This window comes from Phaethon aethereus (genome assembly GCF_964289735.1).
Source record: "Phaethon aethereus genome assembly, chromosome: 1".
Taxonomy (NCBI): Eukaryota; Metazoa; Chordata; class Aves; order Phaethontiformes; family Phaethontidae; genus Phaethon; species Phaethon aethereus.
In genome coordinates this window covers 202,363,129-202,389,494 of record NC_138575.1, presented here as the reverse complement: position 1 = coordinate 202,389,494, position 26,366 = coordinate 202,363,129, and the positions used below count along the sequence as shown (strand labels likewise).

Below are 26,366 nucleotides of genomic sequence, written 5' to 3'. Positions count from 1 at the left end.
GAGAGCCACGCTGGGCAGGTGTGCCGCGTCGGTCTCGCTCCCGGTCGGGGCTGCTGCGGGCGCAGGCCTGAGGGCGAGCAGCCGGCGCTGCCCTTCCCTACCGGAAGGGAAACCAGAGCCTGAGGAACCAATGCCCCCGCGAAGCCCCATGGCTTGCGGTTGCACCACGGGAATGGGGTTTAGCGGGGTGGCTTTTCTCAGCAGTCGTGCTGGTTTATGGTGTGTTAAAGTGCCTGGCTCACTTAATAGTTGATGAAAGTATTGTGTAATGAGAGATCTAGGAGTTAGGCATGTTTAGGGCTAATAAACAGGTTAATGAAGAACATGTGTGTCAGATCTAAAGATCGCTTGACCTTTCTTGCCTCTTTGTTACACTTGTGCATTCTGTTGGAAACGGTATTTATGCTTTCTACATATGCTACTTGGTCTAGTATGGGGTATTGTTTTTCTCTACAAACCAGATTTCCCATAGTTAAAATACAAGATTAGGTAATCGTATACTACTAAGTTTATGGAGAGACTGTAGCTCAAAACTTAATACTGAGTAAAGGCCAGATCTCAGTCTAGAAGATAGACCTGGAAATACTCCCTGTTTTGACAGCGCAGTTAGCTATTTGAGGAAGGAATGGATGAAGTGAATCCTCTGTTTAATAGCATCTGGGACTGAATTTTTCATAAGTAATTTATGGAAGACATGCTTTAATTTCAATGTAAGGATAACTGAGTAAGCTCTTTAGATAAACAAAGATAGCTATTGCCCTTTTCCAGTCTTAAGTTTCCAATATGTCTGTCATTGTACTGTCTCCTGTACGTAATAGTTGGTTGTGAGTATCAGGTTCTGAACTTCAAACTTCAAAGCAGCCAGCTAAAAGGCAGTAGAGCAAGTATGTGGTGATTTTTCATTATTCTTGTTAAATCTTAAAATTTTATTCCTAATTGAGTATTTTATATTTTTGCCTATATTTTAAGGCATAATGTTCTTAACAACAGTATTACTCCGAAAGAGAATTCCTGGAAAACAATGGATTGGAAAATACAGGCGACCAAGAGTGGTTACCCTTTCAATGAAGCAAGGAATGATCCGAAGGTTGGAAATTGAAGCAGAAAACGAATATTGGCTGAGTCGACCCTACCTGACACGGGAACAGGAGTACAAACATAACACAGAAGGGAGACGTGCAAAATGGGAAGCTTTCAAAAGCCTGATGAAAGCCAAGTTTCCTGAGCATAGATATGTCTGTGATCATTTAAACCACTTAAATGTGTCGAAAAAGTGGACATCTTGAATAATATGGCATGTTTATACTTGGCATGTATTATGCACTACTGTGGAATCTGCTGTTTTACCTATTATGGTAGTTTTGTAATTGAACAGAAAAAGGGTAGATGACAAATGAGACTTTGCTACAGTATATAAAATCTCGCATTAAATGTAGTCCCACAGAACAGCATATGTTTTCTTACTATTGTCTCTTCAGAAAAAGTTCTTTCTGTGGCGCTCTACCATCTGCCTGCCTTCTGCCCTTCAGAGGTTTTGCATAACACAGTGGGAGTTATCAAGTGCAGTGATGACGATTCGAACTAGGTTTATAGCTTCACTAATTTCCTTTTAAAAGCTAGGAGCTGGAGTCTGTCAAAAGGGATTATCTGCTGGTACTGAGCAGATGGCTCTTACTGGCCACTTTCCTTTCTGAAAGGATACTTCTGTATGCATCAACACTTGAGACACAACTGACACTACTTACATAGTGCTCACTTCATCAGGCGTTATAGGACCAAGATGAAGTAGAATCACAATGTTAGGTGTGTGAGGCTGGAACTCATAAAAGATGGTAAAATGTTCCTGTTTTTTTAAACGTTCTGGAAAGAGTTGAATTTAAATGCCAGTGCCATTGTCACGTCGGTGTCAACTTGGGGGCTACTGCCCTCCTTTACAGAGATTATTTCTGGTCTAAAAGGAACACAGCTGATTCTTGTTTGAGTGGCAGTCTGATTTCTAAGTCATGTTTAGTGTCCTGAAGGAATATAGTCAGCCACAAGTCAGAGTTGTTTTAAACATTTCCCCTCTCAAGACCAAGTGACCTGGAAGATGCATCAAGTGTAATCTTAGCTTTGTTGCAGTTGAAGTGTAAAAACTGTGGAACAGTTACAAAATGTTGCCCAGGTAGGCAGTTTTTCTCGCTGATACAATACATACATGCTACAGCTAAGCAATTTTCAGATTTCTTCCACATACTTTTATTGATGTTGCATTCACTGATGAATTAAAAGTGTCAAATCTATTCATATTTTATCACTTTGGAAAAGAGGCCTAAAATGGTACAATTTTTTTATTTAAACATGAATTATACTTCAGAGAAGCATGAACAGGTCTGAACACTGATGTACAAAATCCTGAATGCACTTTCAATGGTTATAAATGGCTTAAGATAACACTTATGGAAAATTATACACATGGGGAAATTGCACAATACAATTAAAACATGAAGGAATTTCCAGGCAAAGTAATGTGATTTTGTATTTAATTCATTTATAAAAGCCCATTTAAAAAAGTTACTTCAAGTATTTATTAACCTATAAATGGCAACATGATTTCTCTGTGCATAGGACTAGTCCTACCTGTAACACACAAAAAGTACAATAAATGTGTCGATATTACATACATCTTTTACACTTCACCTCAAACTTAAATACAGCTCATTACAAGTTTAGGCAGCACAATTAAAAATAACTACATGGAAGTAGAATAGCTGGGACATTGTAATTAGTGCAAATGTTGATGACCCTTGCTGGCAAATACAAAAATGACTGCAGATATAACCCAGGGATGTTTAATTCATGTAAGTTAAAAAGGGGAGAGGGAGAGGGGGCAGACCTAACAGTAGGAATGCTGCCTCTTTCTGTGATGTTTTTATGATTGTAAATTGCTGTTCAGAAAGATTTAATTTCCTCACAATAAAGCCAACAGCAACAGTTTAAGAGACAGGAGAGGAACATGCTAAGCCTGTAAGTTGTCAGCTAAGCAAGGTAAACAGAAGGGAATCTGCATGTCACCATTAACACCAATAAAGGTGATGCCCATACTTCATCCCCAACACATCTGCTTGACTGCTAAGCGTGTGCTCTCTGTTTCTTGGGGCAGGGGATGGGAAGAAAAATGGGGAAAGCCCCCAGAAACAAAGCAAGCAATCCTGTAAACATTATCAGACTTTACGACCTAATGGAAACAAGATTCAAGTAATTGCTGCAGAAAACAAACAGCCAAACACCAGTTTTAATCATCATTAAAACTACAACTTGCAGCTTCATTAAGTTTCATGACAGTTATGTAATTAAGAAGAAAATGCATATAAAAAGCAGTCTATATATACAAAATAAATTGATAGAAATGAGTGTAGTAAATGTGTTCAGTATAACAACTCACTTTATATGCAGCTGCTCTCTTTGGTGCCTTTTAGGGATAGAAGAGCCTCTGATGTTGCATACCTAGCTATTTCTTAGGTACTGTGAAAGACGTGTTCTTTGTCTGCACTTACAATAAAGTAGCTGCTATTTGGAGCCTCTGTAAACATACACCTGAATCCCCCAATTATGTACAATTTTAGACGTTGTCCCCACAGAACATATACTATGAAGCTCAAAGTTGGGTTTTTTGTTTTAGGTTTTTTGTTGTTGTTTTGGTTTTTTTTAAGTTTTTAATAAATATGGTCAGTCAGTGCTCCAGGTCTAGTCAGATCTGCTTAATTTATGTGGGAGTCAATGCATCTCAGTAAATCTGCCAGACACAAATGCTGCTGCAGACGCTGCTTTTTTTCCCTTCTCTTGGGGCTCTAGTGAGCTACAACAGGAAAAAACTAGAAAGAAACAGCTAGATGAAGAAGTTCCTTGAGTGGATATTGAATAGTATCGAGCTTAACCAAACCCCAAAAGATTACTTACGACACAGAAGAGCCACACAAGATCAAACAAGGGAAGAAACAGTACCCAAAAACTGTAGGCATTCAGCACTCTGGAGAACAGGACCAGTTTCTAAGAATAGCATCCCAAAAGTAGCTTGGTACCTGCGAATTCCACACTCAAGGGCCAGCTTTAACAAAAATGTTACCGTAATTTCTACTCAAATCACTAAAAGTGCCCAAACTCCCTCTAAAATAACCGTCTGAGTATTTAAAGTGGAAGTTTTCAATCAAAGGTTTATGATGCATCTAACTTGAGACACTGCAATCTCAGGATAATACTATAGGTAATCAGTTATGACAGAAACCTACAGCTCTTCCTGCCCTCTTCCTGCAATATGCCTTTGTAGAAGCAGCAATGACGTCTATGTTGTACAGTCTGTGAATAAATCATCATAAAAAAAAGCCCCTACTACTGGCTGTGTAGTTTTAAGTATTCTTTTCCATTTATGGATCTCCTTGCCTCATGTTCACAGGGGCAGGTTTGTCATCTCAAGACATTCCAGAAATATCGAGGAGAAATCACACACTGAAATCTTGCCCTATGTCAGGCTTCTGTCCTCACAGTGGGAGTTTAATGTCATTTTGTGTGCTTGACTCGTGTGCGTATGGGGATTTTTTTAAAAGAAAAAAAGCAGTAAGAAATACTAAAGCATTTAGTTTCTAATTCCAGCCAATGTCAACTATCCTACAGTAACTACAATACTATTTATGGCTTTCAATAATAATTATTTGGATGCATCTAAAAGCTTAAGGGCTGTTATTTTTAGTGACAACCTAGGTATTTTCAAGACTTGCTGATACAGAGTACGTTAAAGCACAAAAGCAGCATGTGCAACATGACCCAACACCCTCAACAGTTTTCTTGGGATCCGTCTCCCTTCTGGCCTCCTGAACAGGCAGGGCTGCTCTTCTTACTGCATTCACTGGAAGTTTTCAGCTCTTGAGCGCAGGGGTCAAAAGGACCTAGTTCCTGGAGCGCCCCTGCAGCCCCCTGCCTCTGCTGGCAGTGACACCCAAGTCTGCTTGCAACTCAACAGCCAAACAGCTCTCTGTCCTCACCAAGTTTTTAATTCCCGGCTTGCTCCCTCATTTTGCCTATCCTACTCTTTGATACAGCACAGACTGCCCTTGCTTATGGCTAAGGAGCCGTCGGGACAGAACTCTGAAAGACAGGACAGAAGATGTCATCCTGCTGCCTTAGACATGATACCTCCTGGGCAGCCAGGGCCTGCCAGGAAAACCTGACCCCCCATCCCACTCACTGTTGCACCCTTAGAAGTTCATCGATACAATTCCGTTGGAGAACTTAATTCCTTTTTGTCAGTCTGGGGTTTCTCTTAGTAACCAGTTCCCCAGGGCAGGGATAAAAGGGGTGGTGGTGCTGAATTTGGAAGAATCATATTTGAATCATTTTACTATGTTTCATATTTGTCAAAATGACTTCTCAGTAATGCCACCATTTACACCAACAGTAACTCTGGCCTCAAGAGTATCCTGAGCACACTGCTCTCCTCCTCTCATCTGAAAAGTGAGAAAAATCTGGGACAAAATGTACCCGTGATCTGCATAGAGATGTCAGAAACATCAGCTCTTCATGAAAAGCCACAAAAATGTCCATCAGATACACAAAGAACTGGTTTCAGAAGACCAGCACTTGCTAGAGAACACAGATGGGAGTTAGTCCAGTCTGTTTACTTGCAGTTTTTCTTGTAGATTAACTATCCTGACTTAAGAAATCAAACAAGTTATACTGATGTTAGCCTATAGTATATATACATTCATATGGGGGTATATCGAGCACTTTGCGGGGTGAGGGGGAGCAGAGACCATATTGCTGAATCAGTGATATTTACCTTATTAGAGACCTAGATTTTGTTTATAGCATTGCTAGACGATGCCTGTGCACGTATACGTTATCTCAGCTGTTACACACTGATGTAAGTAAACGCCAGATGATATCCTGGGCCCTCCATTACAGTTCCACCAGTGCTGGGGGCTGCAAATTTTGGTATCCAGAATGAGCTATCTGAACCTGCGGTCTTCTGTCTCTGTTGTCTTCTCCAAGAAATTCTGCTGGTGCAGTACTGCTGAGAGCTTATATTCAGATGAGCACTTCTCACTTGACATTTGAGAAGAAAAAGCTAAACTGTTCAGATTAATGTGTAGCAAACGTTTTTGTAAGCTTTGAAATTAGCAAATGCAAAATTTCTTGTACAAAGTTTGAAGGAACATTCTGCAACTTTTATAAATCATGCAAGTTTGGACCACTACTTCTGTCTCAAGAGCATCCAACAGTGACCAAATCATGTTCATAGGTTCTCAAAAGTTCTTGTTCTACAAGATTAGTATTTAAGAAAAATTTATTCTTTCCAAAGACAAAAAATACTTGTTTTAAGCCTTACAATATATTTGATACCTTAGTATCTCCATCATAAACATACTTGACTTAAGTAGCAACCACTCTGCGAGAGAAACTAAACAAGTTCTTTTGGTCCAGATCATCAACTTGGCTACTACCTTCAGTCTGTATCAAAAGGGCTCACGTCTATTTGTAATCATCATCATCTGAACAGCAGAAAAGTTACAGACAAGAAAACAGTTATTTGTCACTTTCTCCAGGTGCAAAATTCCAATACCACCCAAAGAGGAGTTAGCAGTCTTCTCTACAGAGGAGCGAGAGGGAAAAAACCCCATGTTGCTTGCTGTAGGTCTTCAGCTTAGGATGGACTTCATTCCTGACACAGGAACACATTTTGCCTTTTGTGAACAGGTACATCACTGCACAAAGCATTCACTCTTCAGCAATTTCAGCATCACTTAAACTGGACTTGAAAGTGGCAGATGAAAGCATAGAAATTCTCAGTGTGTTAACACAGATGTATGATCCAATACTAATTTTCTCGTAAGTACTTGATATTTGTTTAAATGGTACTTCAGAACCAATAAAAACTTGTGCCTTTATTAAAAAGATAAAACAAAAGTATAAAACAGTATTTATAAACCATCAAGAGTCCCACAGAAAAAGCAGTACTATTCCAGTTCTGTTTTCTAACAACACACAAATGCAATAAGGTTTTTCTCAGGGGTATTTTACCAGTTTGTTACTGCCTCATACAGAACACTGCAGACATGAACAGAAAATGTAACAACTGTTAATTCCTTTTTGGATCAGGTTTTCTTTGTATGCTGACAGACGATTGTTGGAAAGTAATAATCCATGTTTTTTCAACTAAAAACCAAGTTTGCTTCTTTGAGCTCTGTTCTTGATAATGGTTAAATAAATCAAGTTACAATGATGCAGGGGGTTCAATCTTATAGCAAAAAAGAAACACCCAAGTAAAAGGCTTTTATGTTGTTGGCATTGCCTGGCTCCAAAGCACAGCTAGTAGAAGGAGTCCTCAGTCCCAAAAGACTTGGAGAGCTATGATCATGGGGTAGACTGGTTAACAGGAAGAGGGGAGAAGACATCATCCAGTCCCTTCCCCATCACCTGGTGTTTGCACTTCAGACTCACTGGCCATGCTCTATGTTGATTTTTCTTGCACCTCCCCCCCTTTTCTTTTTCCCTTTTCCTTCTTTCTTTCTTTCTGTACCCTGGAGACCTGCTATGGAAGTGACTTCTGCAGTGCCTAAGGTATGAAGTTTGCCCATGGGGAGGTAGGAGTCTGCAATCTACCCCCACCACTGCAGCATAACAGAAATGCATAGTTCCTGCTCTGGACCTTGTGCATCCAAGCAGGGCACTTCAGGATTTGGCCCTTTGGTAGCAGTATATAATTCAGTGTTGCATAAATGCACATTAAGAATCTTAAGGCATCTGTCTTAACTTCCCTGCTCTGCAATAGTGCTTACAAGAATCCATTGTACTGTGCAGAAACTTGAATTTCTTATCTCTTCCTAAAATGTTCATGTTCCATTTTTTACTGATCAACTTCTTCCAAACAAAATTAAGTAATATTCAAGCACAAAATGTGTTGCAGAAACCTAGTGAACAAAAAAGGCAATTAGTGGAATTATACCATTAGCTTGGAAAAAACAGATCCTAGTGCATTACAAGAATGCAGCTACGTAACATGCAATTTACAGGCTCCTTATTCAGGACAGCAGTTATGGTAACTTCAACTCATCATTAGCCTTCTGGTAAGTGTGTTTTTTTTGTTTTGTGTTTGTTTTAAACCTCTTATGTTTTAGAAGATTATCTGCACTAAGAATGTCAATCCATCACCACTGACCTGTGGCTAAAGTCTCCTGGATCCCTAACTGGCAAGAGTTGCTGTGGGGACACGAATGATATTTGCCTGGGCGAGGCTGGGGGATTGGCCTTCTTTTGCAAATAGTGCTCTTTTCCTAGAATAATCTGGGAATTTTACTCGTCAGCTGTAACTTCGATTGTTTCTGCTGCATGTTATAGGCATAAAATGGAAAAATACAAGAATCGGTCTGTTACAGAGTACTTGGAACAGATGTTGGATCTCACAGCTACTGCGCAGTTGCTTACAATTGCAGCGGGACAGGAATTAACCACCTTGGCCGACAGAAACTGTGACCAAATCCAACTGAACCCAGAACAGCTGAAACATTGTGCTACTGAGTTAACTAACTAAATTAATTATTTGGGATAACACATACCAAAATGCTTTTGCATTGGGTGCAATTATGCACTATTTATTTATGCAACTTTTAAAACTACAGCAGTCTGGGAAGTGTGACACAAAGTACACGATCTTCCTTTATTAAATTTGGCCTGACTTTAGGAAGAGAGTGAGGATAGAAGGGAAATTAATCCCAAACACTTACCAGTTAATTGTCTAGCCTAAGCCAGTCACTTATGCTCCCTCTCTAGGTCAGTGGAAAGAAAGATTAAGACCTTTCTATAACACCCTATCAAAGGCTGCTGGGATGAGCTGGTATCTATTCCTTTCTATGAAGAATAGAAAAGCCTTAGTAACCTGTTCAGATTAGTTTTTATATATCTAGAGGCTGGAAAGAGTCCCTTGCTTGGGATGTTCATTTGCACATTTATATAAGTGTTAAGAAAAGTTGCAAAAGGAAAGCTCATCATTGGTGGGTTCTCATGGTTGAGTAGGTTTTTCAGGAATACCACTTGTCTAATTTTGGTTTAGTAAGAGTTTACACTGAGCAATGTGACCAACATCAGTCAAAGCATCACACCATCCCCCACAAAGACCTTTTGGACAGATTTTTTTCTTGAAAACAAACCAACTCCCCCAAAACAGCAATTCTAGGTCAGAAGGCTTATTAAAAAAAAAAAAAAAATTTCCAAAGAAAATGAGAATTCCTTGCAAGTTATGTCTCCCTTTTTTTTTTTTTTAAAAAAGGAAAAAAAGAACAAAAAAGCAGAGGGAGTAAATGACTCAACCCTCAGCATTTACGGTTGCTAGTTGTCCAAGATCTGTTTCTCTTCTAGAGAGAAAAATTAAGCTTATAAGCTCACCACAGTATGAAGTCAATGTAAGAGATATCTAGTTTGGTCACTGGAAATACACCAAGGGAAGTTTTCATAAGCATAGCAGCACTCACTGCATTTCCTAAATGCAAAGTGTGCACAGAGCTCTTACATGAAAGAAGATCCCTGTCAATTCCAAGTGTGATGAAGCAGTCCATATGCAGGCACCTGTATTTACGTACTGACCTTCCTTCCTCATGCACACACAGCTTCTTAAAGTATAAGAGCAGAGCACGGCCCACCAATATATGATTAAGACAGTTAAGGAGCTGTTCCTTAAGAACAGCACTTCCTCAAGACAGCACTTCATCTTGAAATTGCCTATTTAGCAGATTAGATTCTTCTCCCTGGTCAGGTAACAAATCCAGCACTACCCACTTCAATCTAAATTACAGGATTAGTCTGACTCATCTCAGACCTAGCCAGCCTGTGCTTCCTGCACTACAGCATTACTCCCATTCTTGTCTTCTGGACAGCCATTCTGAGTTTTATTTAGACTTTTCTATTACTCATCCGACATCAGAGGATACCTCTGCATGCCATGACTAGCGGCTTTTGACATCAAGATGTCTATTTTAGTTTACTCATACATACAGAGAAATGTCAATCAATTATGTTGATCTTACCTGTTTCTCATTGAGATGGTTGATTAGCAATAAGCTGAGATCAGCTTTCCAATGAAACTATAATATGCTTTTTTGCACCTAAAATGTGAGAGAATCTCAATTATCTGTTTTTGCAGATTTGCACAACAAATAGCAAAGAATTAAAACCAGAAAGCACATTTATCATACTGCGCCTATTTTAGGAAAATATTTTTATCCTCCTAATCAAATGTCAAAAGATTCAAAATCTCAGAACAGGAAGCGCGAAAGTGAGAGTTATCTATCTGCGACCTTAGTAAAAGAACTTGTTTTGGTGCTGAGCATGAGATACAAGTTAGCTTTAACTCCTAAACATGCTGACTTGATTCTATGGAACAAATTTTCTTCTACTTGACTCCAACCAATTCCTAAGGAATTTTTAGGCCTAAAAAAAATATGGAAAAAACCACCACAAACAAAATGATAGAATCATCAGAAGTGTTACAGTGCAGGCTACCTGATTTAACATTTTCCTCTTCAGGGCCACTTTCTACCCACTGAGTGTCACTGGCTAGCAATCGGTTTTGTGATTCACTGAGTGGTCGAGTAGGAAAGGACTGATTGGCTCCAGAGCTGAAAAGTAAGCAAAGTCAACAGCAATTCCATAATAGTAGTAGCTGCTCATTTCAGACATTTGTAGACTAGTGAAGTTAATTAAGAGCAAAGCAAACAAAAAAACCTACACTGCCAACTAAAAATGGCCCCTGGCCCCCAACCCCAGTTCTCCTACAGGCTTGTTCCAGTTATCAGTCTAAACCCTGACATAGGCCACTCGCAGTTCTAATGGGAAAAAAAAGCACAGATTGATAGACAAGAAATGGTATACTGACAACAATGCTGCTGCCACACAGTTAAAAAGAAAACCTAATCAGTACTGTCTGGAAGAAAACCTAATGCCATTTTATCCCATCAGCAAATGCTAGGGCCTTCTGCTGAACATCTCACCAATACAAAAGGATACTCTGCTGTTTGCACAAGGCTCATGTGTAAATTCCACAGGTTACGTTGCAATGGAAGCAACTTCTCCTCAGTATTGCCTTTGAACTCCCCTAATGCCTGGTAACTCGGGTGACTGCTGTTGACAACAACCTCCAGCTACAAATTCACCGAACTATACAGAAGACTTCTAAAATGGCAAATGTAAACACCCTCAGAAGTTTCACATACTCCTGTGTCTTTGAATCTAAAGCAGGCTTCCTGCAAATGCACTGAAGATACAGAACATGCAAATTTGAAGGGATAAAAAGTAAAGAGCTAAAAACCCTCCAGTGTTAAAAACAGGCAATAGCCACAGTGATATACCTCTCTTGCAAACGGTGTCTCAGCATTCCTTGTTTAAACATGCTGGAGGAGGTGAAATACAAATACTACCTTGCCTTTCAATCATTAAAAAAAAAAAAAATTTCTTAATTTTTTTTCCCCATGGACCATTATTCAGTCTCCCCTAGGACTTTTTTGATCATTGTTAAGAGCTAGTAAGCTCTCTTACTCCCTCTATTACTATTTCCTTAGAGCCATATTCTCTGTTACAGGTCAAAACCAAGAAACACTTTCTGCATCAAGCAGCACCATTTTTTAGTTTTGATCCATTCTGTTCTTCTGTGAAGACTTACAAACTCACTCTGAAGATGACAAGAAGTATAAAAACTAAAAAATAATTCTAAAACAATTTTTTCTCCAGATGAAGTACAGAACAGTACAAAATCAGTATCTTAAATGCTATAGTTACCTTTTGTCAGGTTCATTTTGGCTTGAGACAGTAAGTTGCTCTGGATCCATAATCACCAAACGAGTTGGAAAATTACACCCGTCGCCCAAACTAAACCAGAAACAAAGATTCACATCATTGTTTGTAGTTGATTTACATGAACTGAACAAGCACCCATGCAAAAGGCAAGTGCTACAGGCTTGAATCAATTACTTGAGTGCAGCACTGAACTCCAGAATTGAGCAAGGCAGTTCTACCACTAAGTCGAATGATCAGTTAATTAAATCTTGGAGCTCAAATGATTCCCACCATATCACTCAGTATGGACTACTGAGCACAGCACTAGTCTATATATTTCAGAAACATCACTGTGTTTCTGTAGACTGTAGCTTTAGCCTTCCCTCAAGCCACCATGCACACATAGTCAGGCTATCTGGTATTTACAGCCCCAGAAGCTGTAGCATAAATAATATTCTGGTGGCCATGCTTTCCTCTCTGCCCATCATTTTGAGGTTAGCTAAGCCTTCTTTTAAAGCAAGATTAATCAGGATAAAATGTGACTGATCCATCTGCAATATAGCTTCTGCCTTTAATCACATGAAAAGTCATGGTAGTTGAGCAAACAGCTGAGGCAACTTAAGATCTAGTTATTAACTCTGCCATTTGCAACCAGACCTCAGCTTCACAAATGAGCTCACCGACGTTTTAAACTGATACATAACCCCCCAAAAGCAGTGTTGAAACACGGCTCCTACTTTGTTCTGCTGACTTTTGGGAGTGGTGGGAGTGGGCAGCAGGTCAGTCTTGTTCATCAAACTTCTCTGATGCTTGTCTGCAACTCCTAACAATGCCTCAGTTGAAGTTTTAAAACCAGTATTTTGCATCGTATCAGAACTCTTTTTTTTGCACTGCTGCTTATTTACATGCACTTTCTCAGGTGGCTTTCAATACCAGAACTGTCATCTACAGTAAAAGAAAAGCTGTCAAGTAAGAGGGGGTGTTTTTAAGCTGATGTTGTTTCAATCATCAAGTTCAAGCATTTGGGTCTCCTCCGAGTTGCTGATTTCTGCTCTATAATCAGACACTAATACTACCACCAAAAGGTATACAATTTTTGAAATACACCTCTCAAAGGTTTCCAAAATCCCATATTTAGAAAGCCCTTGTCAATGAGGCCCTTGTCTTTCAATGAAAACCCTGTGCAGAGTTTGCTCAGTTTTCTCCTGCATATTTCCCCTACACCAATATTCATCGTGCAGGATTTACAAGTTTGCTTTTCAGCCATTTTTTTTCTTTTTCAGGAGAAGGGGAAGCAAGGTGAAAGTCATGGAATCAATTTGTTCCCCAATTCATTCCCATTCAGATTGAATACCTGGTAAAGATAGGGAGTAGCCAATACTTCTTTTCATCTCCAAAAACCTCCCTCAGATTTTTGCTGCATCCAAGAGAAAAGCCATTTTTATCAGGGCCATTTCGAAATGTGGGTGCACGGAATGTTTCTGTAAAAGAAAAACATACAATATCTCTAAAGTGATAAGGAGTCAGGGAAGGCAAATAAACAGACTCAAACTTCTCTACTGTGAAAACAGCGTCGGGTGAGCTGAGACTATCTTGGTGTGTATTATGGAAAACAAAAGTAAATCTCAAGTAATCAGAGAGCATTAAAAAAAAATCACAGGGTTAATAACAAAAATAGAAATGAAAGGTAAAAAAGTCACGTAAGGAGAACAGTCATCTTTCTCTCTTTACATTTAATGTAAGGTCTGAGACAGAGCCAAGTACCGTCAGCATGCCAAAGATACCACATCCCATATTCATTGATGGCTAGCACTCTCTTTGACCTGTGAAGCCTTCTTTGAGCAGGCGGCTTCCTCTTCTAGAAGTAATTTACCATAAGGACTACTGGACCTAGACCCATACAGTATGGTTTTTTCCACTTCTGCCAAGGACTGAAGTTGAATTAAGAGCATCCCATGGTATCAGAGAAAGATGAGAACTATTACATTACAAACACAGGTGCACCATGAACTGTAGCAAACCACCACCATTTTTCTAGTCAGTCCCATTATACCCTTGTCCAAGAACCAAGAGGACTCATTGCTCTCCCCATACCAACAGCTTGTCTTTTTACCATCATAACCCACAAAATAAAGTACTGACTGTGTTGCCAATTATGACCACTGACTTTCAGGCAAGGAACATGCTAAAATTTTTTTCAAAGCTAAAAAAAAAAAGAGACTGAATATTCCTTAGCTGTAGAGATGTCAAAAGAAAAAACAATCCTCCTGTCAAGCAATCAAAAAAATTCCTTTTCCTCCATGAAAAAGTTCTACCAAGCTGAAAATTATTTCTTTTTTAATCAACCCACTTATTTTTGAGGATAGAAATTTAACTTCTTGCAAGGTGTAAAATTGTGACTTACTCAGTTGTGGAAATACCCACCAGTCCCCATTTGCCACCGCCCCCCAACCCCCTGCCCCTTGCAAAAATGTTTTAGCATGAACTTCTGATATTTTAACTAATGCACATAACTTGCTTATGCTGGTCAATGCCATTTAAAACATTTAGGCATAGAAACTATGGAATCTCTTTTATTATTTAGGAAACGTGCATCAGTGTTTCCATTTTTATCGCACTGCCTTTACAATTCACTTCCTAATAGTGAGGTCCATTTTATTTCACAGGATTTAAGAATACTCTTTTTGGTCTAGTTCAAAATATAGTACGTTCATATACAGTAGAGCCTTCACCTTGGTTGGGGCCACCCAGCCACTCAACGTATTAGAACAGGGTTACTGGCAAGTAGCAGTTGTGTTACATACTTAACACTATATAAAACCATAACAAAAATGCACGGTGCCTCAGAGCTCTCAAAAATACAAACAAAAGAAATTAACATTCATCATCAATCCAAATACTTGTCTCCAGCAGAGGACCCCTACACATGCTTTATTTCCCCATGTGTTTCACCTTTAATTACTTTTACCAAATATGCTTCTTATTGCACAATATTTTAAAATCCTGTTTGTATGTGATGGCATGTCCTGTAGCCCTCACAATTTCATTGACTTGTTGCTTTTCTGGACAAGGAACAGTTCCGTATTTCAATTAACTGACCTATGGTTGATCTGTTTTTGCCAACTAGCCAGCAGTGGTAGCTGAAGAGTGACAGTATGCTGATGAAGAACATGGCTGCCACAAAGAAAAGGAATAGTACGTGGAATTTTGCATGGGTATCTGGCAATTCATTCTGGGGAGAAAGAGAGAAAGAGATTAGTATGTTAACACTTTTTAGCAAATAATGCAGTATTGTCACTAAACATTTTCTGCCACACCCAATCTGCTATAGGTCTTTCACTTCACTTCTCACAAAGGAAAAAAAAGCATAAGTCCGGCTTTCCTTTTGTGTCACGTTAAACTGGTATACAGCAGCGTTTAAAGCTGATGGTTACCCCTTCCACTGAAGTTTAGTAGCAGGAGTGCATATGTTCATCTGTTAGTTTTTAAATGCCCAGTAGTGGGCAGGGAAAAAAATTTCCTATGCTAGAAAATTGTTAACCGTACAGCCACAGCCAGAGACACAGGGAAAACACATCCAAAATCACTTTCTTTGAAGGGAAGAAAACACAACAAAAAAGTACAAACCCTTTCCTGGCAAGGTAATAATGCTGAACCTACTTCTGAACTGGTGTAAGGAACGTAAAAGGGAAATGTCTGTCATACTGTTTCCAAGATTGAACAACTCCTAGGCAAGACTTGTGACAGATAGTCAATTTTTCATGATCTCTAAGGTTTAGGCAACATGCAGCAAATACCTAGTAAAACAAATTTGCGGTGTCTGACCAGCCAGAAGTGATTCACCACATCTACATGAAAAACAACAATTTCAGTACAACCACCATGTAAAAAATAACCCCCCACCCATATCGGATAGTTGATTCCAACCCCAACTATTTTTAGGCTTGCACTTTCAAGAGGCCAATGGGATTTGTAACAATACCATTTCAGTTCTATATCCTCAAAACCACAGTACCTTTAAGTAGTTGACCTTTAACAGCACTATGAAAGCAGAGAGGCTATTTTTATTCAGCTGTTTAGTTAGCATTATTGCCATTACTTTTTCCATTAGCTCAGTCCGTATACCCACTTATCTAAGGCTGATTTTTTTTTCTAGACTAAAACACATTTCAGTTAAGATCAAGCGCACATAGGTGTACCTATATCCCTGTACACTGTCTATATTCATAGGCAACAGGTTACAAGTCTCCTTCTGTGATGGTGCAAATAGCTACCATGAATGACTGGATTAGAAAAATCATACTAGGAACAGTATTTAAATAATTACAGCAATATTGGATTTTACCTTTGGACAATTCTCTGCAGCTTTCCTGCGGCAAAGCTTTGCGCAAACAAAGACAATTTATTAAACACTAGTATTATGTTAAGACGAAGTGTTTGAAAACAGCACAGGCTTTGTTAAGAACAATATGGTGGGTGTGCATACGTGCTCTCAGACGTGCCGAGTTCCAACGCCCATCAGCAGCCTTAGCCCCCGTTCTCCAAGGGAATGGAGGAGAGAGTACCTAAGAGCACCCTACTAACTTCTAAGGCATGACATTTCCTACTGAAGCATAGAAGTATTGCTATTCAGCTTGTGGCTGGATCACTTTCAAGCGGTTCCTCAGCTTGAACAGCATGACGACACCTTTGCTAATTATTTCCATCACAAGTAAGGTTTATCTGAATATTCTGTATGATGAAACCATTCCTAAAGGTCTGAAAAGCTCAGAGTAATCCAGAGGTATCAAACTACGGTTTATAAATTACAAAATCTTTCTGACATCAGAACATATCTATTACCATTTGATGTAGCTTCAGTAAAAACATTAAAAAATTGCCTTTCTTTGCACAATTTTCTTTGTTTAAAAAAAAAACCCGTAACAAATCAGTACGGTTTTTCTTCTTCCTAATATTCTTCAATACCAATATGTTTATGGGATGTATCTTTAGCGTAACATCTGAAATTGAACCAGTACTTAAGAAAATAAAGCAAGAAACAGGAAAGTTGAGTTTAAATTAGCTTTTAAATTCCAAATTTCACACCTAAAGAGTGGTATTAGCCATCTTCGCTAAGATGCTAGCACTTAATGAATGTGTTGCAGGCAAGATGTATGGCTTTTACGTTACATTAATCTGTGCAGAAAGCCTAGGGAGAGCCCAAGCATTTAGTTTGCAGTCAGGCAGATATACACAGCGTTTTCAAAAATGCTGGCTACCATCAGATCATGCCACAGTAGGCAAATGACAGCAGAGTCCAGCTCTCAACTGCCATCTAAGTTCAGTTTCCTTATTTACTGCCTTTTTTTTTTCAAATGCAGTTTTGCTTAGACAATTTGTGCAACAGTTCCTCTTCCCCCTGCTGTAGGGATATGTTGTGTTTGTCATCCTTTGAAATCAAGACCAGCAAAATACATACTCCAATTGCTGCTTATTCCTAAGCTTCATGTTAAAGCTATGATGACTTTTCCTACCTCAGAGCACACTGCAGTGTTCCCCAGTTTCCTAATTAATTTTTTTAACTTCTATTTCTATGTCTCTTTTGGAATTGCATATTCAAACAAAATAGTTCTCTATAAAAAATTCTCAGAACAGTTGATTTTGAAGCTCAAAGAGCAGTAGCAGCATAGTCTCCTGTGGGCCAGAAAACAGAAGTTTCAGTTGCATCTTCCTAAAACACTAGCTCTATAACCTGGAGAAGGATTTTTTTGAATTATGCACAACGGATCTGCATGATCCCCAGGGAACATTTACCTCTTCTGACTACCCAGTTTCAGCCACTGGTTTTAAGTTCTTGAATGACAGTTGCAGAACTGAAGCATCTTTCAAAAAAGGCCAATTCCTTCCTGGAGAGAAGCATGCAGGCTTTGAGGACGTATAACAGGCTTATTCACACTTGTGTTCTAGCAGCAGTCCACATGCCACAGCATGTGAAAAGAGAGTGAAACTTCAGGCATTAGTTATTGAAAATCATTATGCTCAGCAGCAGCACAGAAGCAGAGACTTGCAGGTGAGAGAGCTGCAGAGCTTACAAAGGGAAGCAATTTGCACAATAAAATTAGGGCTACTTAGCACACATAATAGACTGGAGCCACTCACTATTCTAAAGAGTACTCTACAAACTTCTTCACAAGCAGAGTCTCATTTGAGAATGTATCAGGTCATAAAAAAAACCCCAAACAAAACACACAACAACAACAAAAAGTGCTGTCAGAGATTCATTCATTATTAGTCTTTTAGTAGCTAGGTCTAGCTTAAATCTAGGAAAAACTCAGATCTGGTATATGCCCTTGTGTGTATATGCAAGAGGAATGAGTTCTAACTAAGGATCTGGAATCGCACCTTTTGTTTTGTTTTTTTTTGTTAATACAACCAAAGTTTTGCAGAAGCATGTGCCATCTACCTGGAACACATATCACATCCTTGAATATATTCAGGATTGCCAAAATAATTTGGAGGACAATGAAACACACTGAGAACAGCTGGAAAATACACAGGTTTCAAGGAGGGAGGGAGTGCAGCAAGAATGAGAGTGGATACAAACATACACTGGGAAGTACCACCATGCACTCTGTAAACAAGACATCATGGACTGGGCATTCGGCCAGTGCTGGTGTTTGTGTCAAATACATTTGGTTAAACCGAGGTTTTACCTGGTCATCTTTAACAACTTTCTAGGTAGAAATAAAAATGTCACGAGTATAGGAAACGTAGTTATGAGTATAAAGAAAAAAAAAAAGGAGTCATTCATAAAAAGGAGTCATTCATGTTCCCTTATCTACAAAAGAGATTTTAACATCTGCATTAGTGTGTAAGCCTGTGGTAAACACTTACAGCTAGTGTGGTTGTTCCACCACTGTATGAACAGTATCAAGATCTTTCTTCTTCAGCACTTCTGCACTGAGCATGAAAGATGCTATGTGAAAGTCTTGCACGTGCAAGTGGGAAACACAAAGATTTTCTTCAACGGAAGAGCTAGGTAGGTATGCACGTCTCACAATGTTTGTAAGGATCTCCATATGTGTGTTGTGTCTCTATGCAGGTATTAATCAACAGTGCAAAACCATGGATTGCTAAAATTCGTGTAGTTAGCGCATACACCTTCACAGCCTCATTACTGCAAGTTTTGAAGTGACCAAGGCTACACTCCCCAAGAAGCAGTTCATCTTCCATCCCAACACTGCATATATACAGCAGCTTGTTGCACACTTTCTCTGAAAAACATTTATGAAGAAGCAAAAAAGAAACACCATCTTCTGAAGGTATATTACAACATTTATGATGGTCAAGCTTGGGGGGAACGACATCTAGAGAGCCTCAATGCTGAAACAATCATCTGTCTGATGCTGTAGCAGACAAAGCTAAGCATTAGCAATACACTGAAGCAGTCTACGGACAGCACATGTCAGCAGTACTCCGCTCTGATCTGGACACAGATGGAGAGAGAAACTTCCAGGACTCTATTCTGCAGTCAACAGCACTTGCCTGAAAGCTTACATACTAGAGACATACTAAATTTTGCAAACCTAGATGATTACAGTGCTGCCACCTCTTTCTGGAAGTCTACTTTAATCAGGCTCTAAGATCAGAGGGATATTAGTTTTGTGGAATGAATGATTTAAATATGAGTAAAGTGAGTCAGAGACCTACTCTAATGATAAGATCACGGCATCACTAGATGCTGCCTTGGAAGTAACCGGAAATGAAAGCAACAAGTGCAAGCACACCAATACATTGTCCATTGTCACATTTCAGAAGTAGCCCATGCTTCCAGGAAGCATTTTTTAACAACTAAATCATTAAAAAAAAAAACAAAACCCTCTTAAGTTTACTTCCTCTGCTCAAGGGTCCACTTCAATATTGTGTCCGATGGGCTCTGGAAGAGCCTTGCTGCAAAAGCTAGTATTAAATGTTCATTGTGGTCATATGTCCTGCAGACTTTTGTTGCACTAACACTTATAAATTGGGGTGACAAAGCAAATTCATGTTTTTTTTTTTTTCCCCTCAAGCACTGACTGGTAAATATGTAAGAGAGCATTTACAGTTTCATTAGAAATTGCATACAAAGCACTGGAAAGCAGCCAGGCAGATTAAAAATTTAACTATTTACAGTCAAGCAAGACTGAACAGCAGAATCAGGCCATTTAATTTTAAATATCTGTCAAGCCACAGCTATGACTGATAAATACATTTATGGGTTTCATCTCACACAAGACTGACAGCTCGATTCCCACATAGTTCCCTGCTCTCCAGTGACAGGCCACTATACAGAACTGACAGACTAAGAGAAACATAGTACTTCGGCAGATCAGACCCATAGGCTTAGATGAACACAAACAAACATACTTTTTGCACCATTTATCTTACCTGTCTAATGCCGACTGTCTCAAAGTACAGTTATTCTGAACACATGATCAAGCTTCCCTTACCCTCACATGGCAACATCTTTTTGCTCCCATAAACATTTTTTGTACAGCTACAGATAATGACTGCTTTTCCCAGTTACTCTGACAGCAACTACCATCTAAGAATGCTGTTATTTACTTATAAAGATGTGATGGAGAGCCTTCCACTTACATTATTTTTTTCCCATGCTAGTTAATGGACACTGATTAAGGGAATTCTGACACTAGCTTTTCTGCCTAGAGACAGCAAGGCAGAGTACAAGGTTTTGGAGAAGAAAGGGAACACCACCAGAAGACACTCTGTTCAGCCTGGAATGTGACTGGAACAAAACTGGTAAGAGGAATGTAACACTTACGTAGAAGGATGGTTGCCCTTAACATTTAGTTACTAAATCTACTAAGATGCATGTATGTGTATTGATGATTTGACAACTGCTAAGAGTTGCAAGGAAGATGTATATCATTAACACTGTACATATCTCAGCATTCTACCCAGATCAAATCGATAAAAGCCACTTGTATGAAATTCAGACATGCCTACGTAGGGACTCCAAAACAAAGCTTGGTCAGTTCCCAGGAAATTATTCTGCCTTATCTGGTAGCAGATTATCCGTAGACAAGTCTATGAAGATACAAAATTATTTCACATTTGTCAGTATTTTTATATATAAGTGTGTATGTATACACACACATAAATATATATGTAACTGACATAGCCAGTTCTTTCTATATTTACGTATCTCTATCCAATAGTCTCAAAAAAAACCTGAGCTGTGCCACTTGATTCTGATGGAGCAGAGAAATTGCACAAAGTGTCCTCATCTGACTTTCTTCCCCCAATTACTCATCCTGGGCAGTGTAATACATGTAATTCATTAAGATTCAGAAGGTTCTCCTGCTTCAGTCACTTCGATTGATGCTGTTAATGGTAGTGAACTTTGGAACAGAGTAAACGGTGAGTGACAACATGCTGATGCAGCCTCCAATAACACATGCAGGATTAAACAAATGAACAACAACAACAAAAAAAAGCCTTAGAACTTACTGTCCAAAACTTTATGAAGTACTGCAAGACTGTAGCAGCAACAAACAGACAGTACAGTAAGGAATACATTAAAAACAGGAGGAAGAATTTGTAGTTAGAAAATCCCACACAATTATTCACCCTAGAAGGAGGGGAAAGAGAAAGAGGTTACTATGATATACAAAAAATAAAATAAAATAAAAAACAATACATTCAGCTTTTGCAGAGCATAACGTGTATGATGTCAGTGGTATGTCCAAAACAGTCTGGCACTAGTGTTTCAGAAGCATTTTAAGCTATCATTTTGAACAAAGTCTCTTTCCTCAGGCCAAATGATTTAGGCCCCTCACATAAATTTTGCCCCCCATGAAGTTCTATAGGACAGGACATGAGCTGGCAAAGCGTATGATACATACAGTCTGCATAGGAACACACTATGAGGCAACTGCAGTCATCACGGAAGATTATGAGAGCCTCTCCATCAATTTCAGTGGATGTTGATTTCGTTACAAAACCACCTTCAAGTCAACTACTGATAGCAGTATATTTACAGTGACAGCAGATAATATTTCTACTGACTACCAGTGAATAGAAACTGCAGAAGAGTAACTGTCCGAGTGGGTCTTATGTATCATCTAGAATTGAGAGCCGATTTTCACAGTGTAGTGAGTGTCTTCTCCTGGTAACAATACCAAAATAAACAAAAGAAAGAAATGACATTTCTCACAGGTCTCATTAATGCCAGGGTTTCTCTATATAAGGAGAAACTGCATGACATGGGCTACTGGGCCTACAACTCTATGCTGGAACACACATTAGGAACAAGATTTATTTTCACATATTAAAGCCTCAAGAAGTTCTGTGAAAATCAAGTTTTACTTCAAAGTTGCATTTTTGAAGCAGCATCTGATTCATCATGTAGGATTTAATTAATCATTATTATACTGATCTTTTTTTGTTTTTACAAACTTACCATGGACAGTGGTGGTCCATTTTTAGTACACATCTGAAAGAGATAATTTCCAGTAAGTTAAAGGAAAAATACGTTTTCTTTCTAAGACACATACTTTTAGCTTCTACAGGTTTAGGGGTTGGTTTTGTGGTGGTTTGTTTTGGTTTGGTTTGGTTTTTTTAAAAGTATTTTTCCCCACTCTATCTTTTTCAAGTGCTTCTCAATCATGCCAATTTTCTGTATTATAGCAGCCATCCTTTCACCCAAAAGGACAAACTGAGATTCAGAAATGACAAAGAGAGTCTCTTAAATTAACATGGGAAGCACTGCTGAGCAACACCATGTAATAGTTCATTAAGCCATACTAGTTTCATGTGCACACTGAGAGAAAACAAACCCAAAGGACCCTTCGGAGTTGTGTGGATAAGGTATCTCAGCCTGGCAATCACTTCAACTCAGTCTACCTTAGGGTTATTTTTGCTACATTTTTTTAGTTTGCTGCTTGCTTGCTTGTTTTTTAACGCTAATTGAGGAAAAGAACAGCACAATGGGTAATTTCAATAGTCCACATGCCAGTTTCATCCAGTTTTAGTACAAGGGCAGATACTAGACATTTCAGACACACAGACGTTCATTGTATTTGCTAATAAATGTAATTTTAGCCAAAAGAGGTGTATTAGGTTCTTCAGTTAACTAGATTTCCTCAAGCTCAGCCTACTGAAGTCTCACTCATAGCCTTAGTCTTCAACGCCCTTACCGACTTCTCTGATGATTCAGAATGAAGCTAGGGAATAACAGTGATGTCTCTGAAATGGCTAAGGCATGTGATTCCGCTGTCAATCTTTGAGAAAAAGATTTTTAACATTATTAGTAGCACACATCCGTTTCAAGGCTGCAGAAGCAAGATACAATAAAAGAGTTCTATAATAAGCATTTGCTGGTGCCGGTATCTCAGACCTGCCTTTCTTTACTTTCAGTTGCTGATTATTTATTTATTTTTTCAATATAAGCACTGTTTTATAAAGCTACAAGCAGATTTCCCAAAAAGTTCTGCCACTTTGGACAATGGGCTTACAAAAATAATATTGCACCAACAGGAGGAACTTTGCTCTTTCATGAAATTCAAGTACTGATAGTCTTGGGAGAGGAATAAATAGTAAAACCTGCTGTTATGCAAGGGCTGACACACTGAAAACATGAACAAGCTGAAGACATGAACACACTGAAGTGATGATTGCAGGAGAGAGGAAATCCATCATTTCAGATTCAGTAACTTACATGTCACATGCAGAACAGTGGTGGCAGCGGTCAGGTTTGATTAGCTGGCATCGATCACAGTATCTGATTGCTGCATTCAAGTGGCAAGGATCAAGTCATTAAAACTCATTTAATTTTACAAAGGTTTTCCCCCTTAACATGAACTAAATCTTAAAGAACTTCCTGCCCTCCCCTGCCACACCTGTTCTCACAGACCTTCATGTGCCTATGCTCATATAATGTTACTTTTGAGTTTTTTAAGAAATGTAAAATATGAAACTATTTAAAACACTTTCATCTATTACTATTGTACTGAGTACATTTCCATTTACTCTTTTGCTCCCCAGTCTTCCCATCCTTCATCCTCTGGTGCTGATCCCCTATCGCTTGGTTTCTTTCACCTCTGGATGGGGTACTCTGGCATTCCATTGTGAAACTATGTTCGTTCGGCAAGCCAACTTTCTGCATTAGCTTTCTTTATCCTCTTCAGCAAATAGTGATCTATCAGACTGTTCAGTAAATCAGCTCTTCCTCATCTTTCCTGGATATTTTAAAACAAGCCTTCAGGCTCTTCTCAATGGAAATAAGACACCAGCACATGCAGTTTGAAAGGAGGAGGAAAGCTTACACCTACAGCTAAGCAGAACCGCTAAGAGCTGGCAAGAGCTTCCCAGACCACTCCAGGAACTTAAGATTGGGATTCCCTTAAAGGGAGGCTTGTATTCGAAAAAGCCAGGTGTCCTTAGATTTTGTCTGGAAAGTCACAGTAAACTTTGGTAACCATTATTCTGAGTAGTTTATGTTTTTTGAAAACACTACAGGGTTGCTAGTTTCAAGAAAGAGAAACAGATATATATAAAGATAGATTTTTAAAGAATATACATTATGTATAAGACAGCAGCTTCACAGATCATTCATATATAAGTTGGAATAAAAATGCTTATATGTATTAAAGGCAAATACAGAAATAGCCCATAACTAGCTTTCTACTGAATTTCAGATGGTAATGAAACAACATTTATTCATCCTTAAAATCTATCCTTAAGTATGATGTTTCTCCTTCTGCTGAACTGATACACCTTAAAAAAAAAAGATATTTAAAAGGGGGATATAAATGATTGTAAAATTGAGTAAAAAGTTTAATTTTCTCTATTTCTAGCTGTATTAGCTATATTTCTTTGCTGCGTTTATTTTTTGTAGCCACAATTAGAGATAAATGGTGTCATCTATCAGCTTGCTAGAAGAGGTTTGTTTTTTTTTTTAAATTCCAAATACTGGCTGCATGTTGAGATCCCCACACAAAAGGACTCCAGTTTATCCTGGGAGGAAAAAAAGCCCAACAGTCCAAACAAATAACAAAACAAGGTCATGGCCTTTGCAATATGTGCTTAATAGATTGTTCATTCAGTGACATCAAATGGATGTCACTGAATTAAACTAGCAGTTTCAGAAGCACAAAATTATCTTTTTCTCTCACCTCTCGATGCTGTTGTCGTATAGATAGGCAAGTCTTTAGCAGCTCTTCTCAAAATCTCCTGCTGGGATTCTGGTCTCTCTTCTTTTTCATATTGTTCTTTATCAGCTTTTGACAAGCAGAACTAGGAGGGAGGGAGAAAATGGAACGAAGGGAAGAGATTAATTATTACTCTGTGTTCTAGTCAAGCTCCAAGGAAAATACGCTGTGTATCTTAATCCTGTGTCTGTGGACAACACCCATCCACCGGACCAAAAAAATGCACATAAAGAAAAAAGAATGCTACAGAAATTACAGGAGATCCTTGAAACTCCATGACGGTCCTGGGCATATTTTAAAGAAAATAATCTTTATCTCTGTTCCATTATCTATAGGATTTTCTCTTCAACACAAAGGAAGGCAGAGACTCAGGGGAGTTTTAAGAAAGCGCAACCTTTCCTTTAATTCCTGATCAGTGTAAATTAAGGGATCTGTGAACAAGAGGAAGGTACAACAGTCCTTTGCTGCTACAGGGCACTGAAGTTCTCTTATCCCACTTCCTCTCTCTGACTTAGAGACAGGTACAAACCACAGGGCAGGGAAAAGGAGGGCGGGGGCTTCATGGCTTCAGCACAGAGCTTGAAACTGGGGAGTAGCCAGCACTAGTCTCAAAATCCATGAGCTGTATTGAAAGAAACTTCAGCAAAGCCTGTACAGGTTGAGAGAGAGTTAAAATTCTGAGTGAAGCATGAGGAACATTCCTGTTGAAGCTTCACTGAAATGTAAAGCTTTACCAGAAGAACCTGGAGAGCTTTTACTCACTTGTGAAACACTTAGTTTGGTATCCACCGAAATTATGAGCTTTACCATTAAGCCTTATAAAACCCAGTGTGCTGACAAGCCCCTGTGGAGTGGGGGCTGAATTCACTATTTCCTTTGGTATTTTTCTGTTCTGAAGCACTTTTAAACGCTGAGCTGCATGGACTACAAGAGCCCTTTTTATGAGCACACATAGACAAAGTATTCATGGTAGTGAGTGGAAAATGCTGTGTGTGCAGCTGGAACAAAAACTGGCTTAGTGTGGTTTAATATGACCATATTTTCCTACCAAGAACATGTATATGATTAGTTCACATGGATTTTCCTCTCATCCTGTACTTTTTCCTCTTACGGATTACAGTCAGTTGGCAAGCAACAATAAAGACTCCACTTACAGAAAGGAGGAAGCAGTAAGACATTGCTGCAATTCCTCTCTGTTACTTTCTAACCCAGAGCGCAAAAAAGTTGCCTCCTATCTCACAGAAGCTAGTTAAGCCTCCTGTTACATATAGGATCATCCCAGTTATTGGGCCCATCCACCATTCAAGGGTGAAATAGGAAACACAATCCCCTTTTAAATAATCAGAAACTATGATTAATCTATGTAAAGGGTGAAATTAA

At 38.9% G+C, this 26,366-nt stretch overlaps 2 protein-coding genes across 3 annotated transcripts in view; one reads left to right on the top strand and one right to left on the bottom strand.

Moving 5' to 3' along the window:
* Positions 1–974: 974 nt before the first annotated feature.
* On the top strand, positions 975–1,418 carry MRPL57 (mitochondrial ribosomal protein L57; the record flags this gene model as incomplete). Its single annotated transcript, XM_082000110.1, has 1 exon — positions 975–1,418. One exon carries the CDS (start codon positions 975–977, stop codon positions 1,284–1,286), a length of 312 nt encoding a protein of 103 aa, XP_081856236.1. The 3' UTR covers positions 1,287–1,418.
* A 6,499-nt stretch (positions 1,419–7,917) lies between these two features.
* The window catches only part of ZDHHC20 (zDHHC palmitoyltransferase 20), a gene marked incomplete at its 3' end in the record, with an annotated part of 45,754 nt that continues 27,305 nt past the window's right edge, over positions 7,918–26,366 (bottom strand). The window contains exons 4-12 of one of the 2 annotated variants that reach the window (XM_082004886.1): positions 24,951–25,071; positions 23,495–23,564; positions 22,238–22,270; positions 21,286–21,406; positions 14,896–15,028; positions 13,151–13,277; positions 11,800–11,889; positions 10,528–10,643; positions 7,918–7,943 (exon numbers count right to left, since the gene is read on the bottom strand). In XM_082004886.1, coding sequence (XP_081861012.1) covers positions 7,918–7,943; positions 10,528–10,643; positions 11,800–11,889; positions 13,151–13,277; positions 14,896–15,028; positions 21,286–21,406; positions 22,238–22,270; positions 23,495–23,564; positions 24,951–25,071 — 837 coding nt within the window. Of the gene's footprint in view, positions 7,944–10,092; positions 10,131–10,527; positions 10,644–11,799; positions 11,890–13,150; positions 13,278–14,895; positions 15,029–21,285; positions 21,407–22,237; positions 22,271–23,494; positions 23,565–24,950; positions 25,072–26,366 lie in introns of those variants that run through there. The other variant, XM_082004885.1, reaches the window with a different exon arrangement.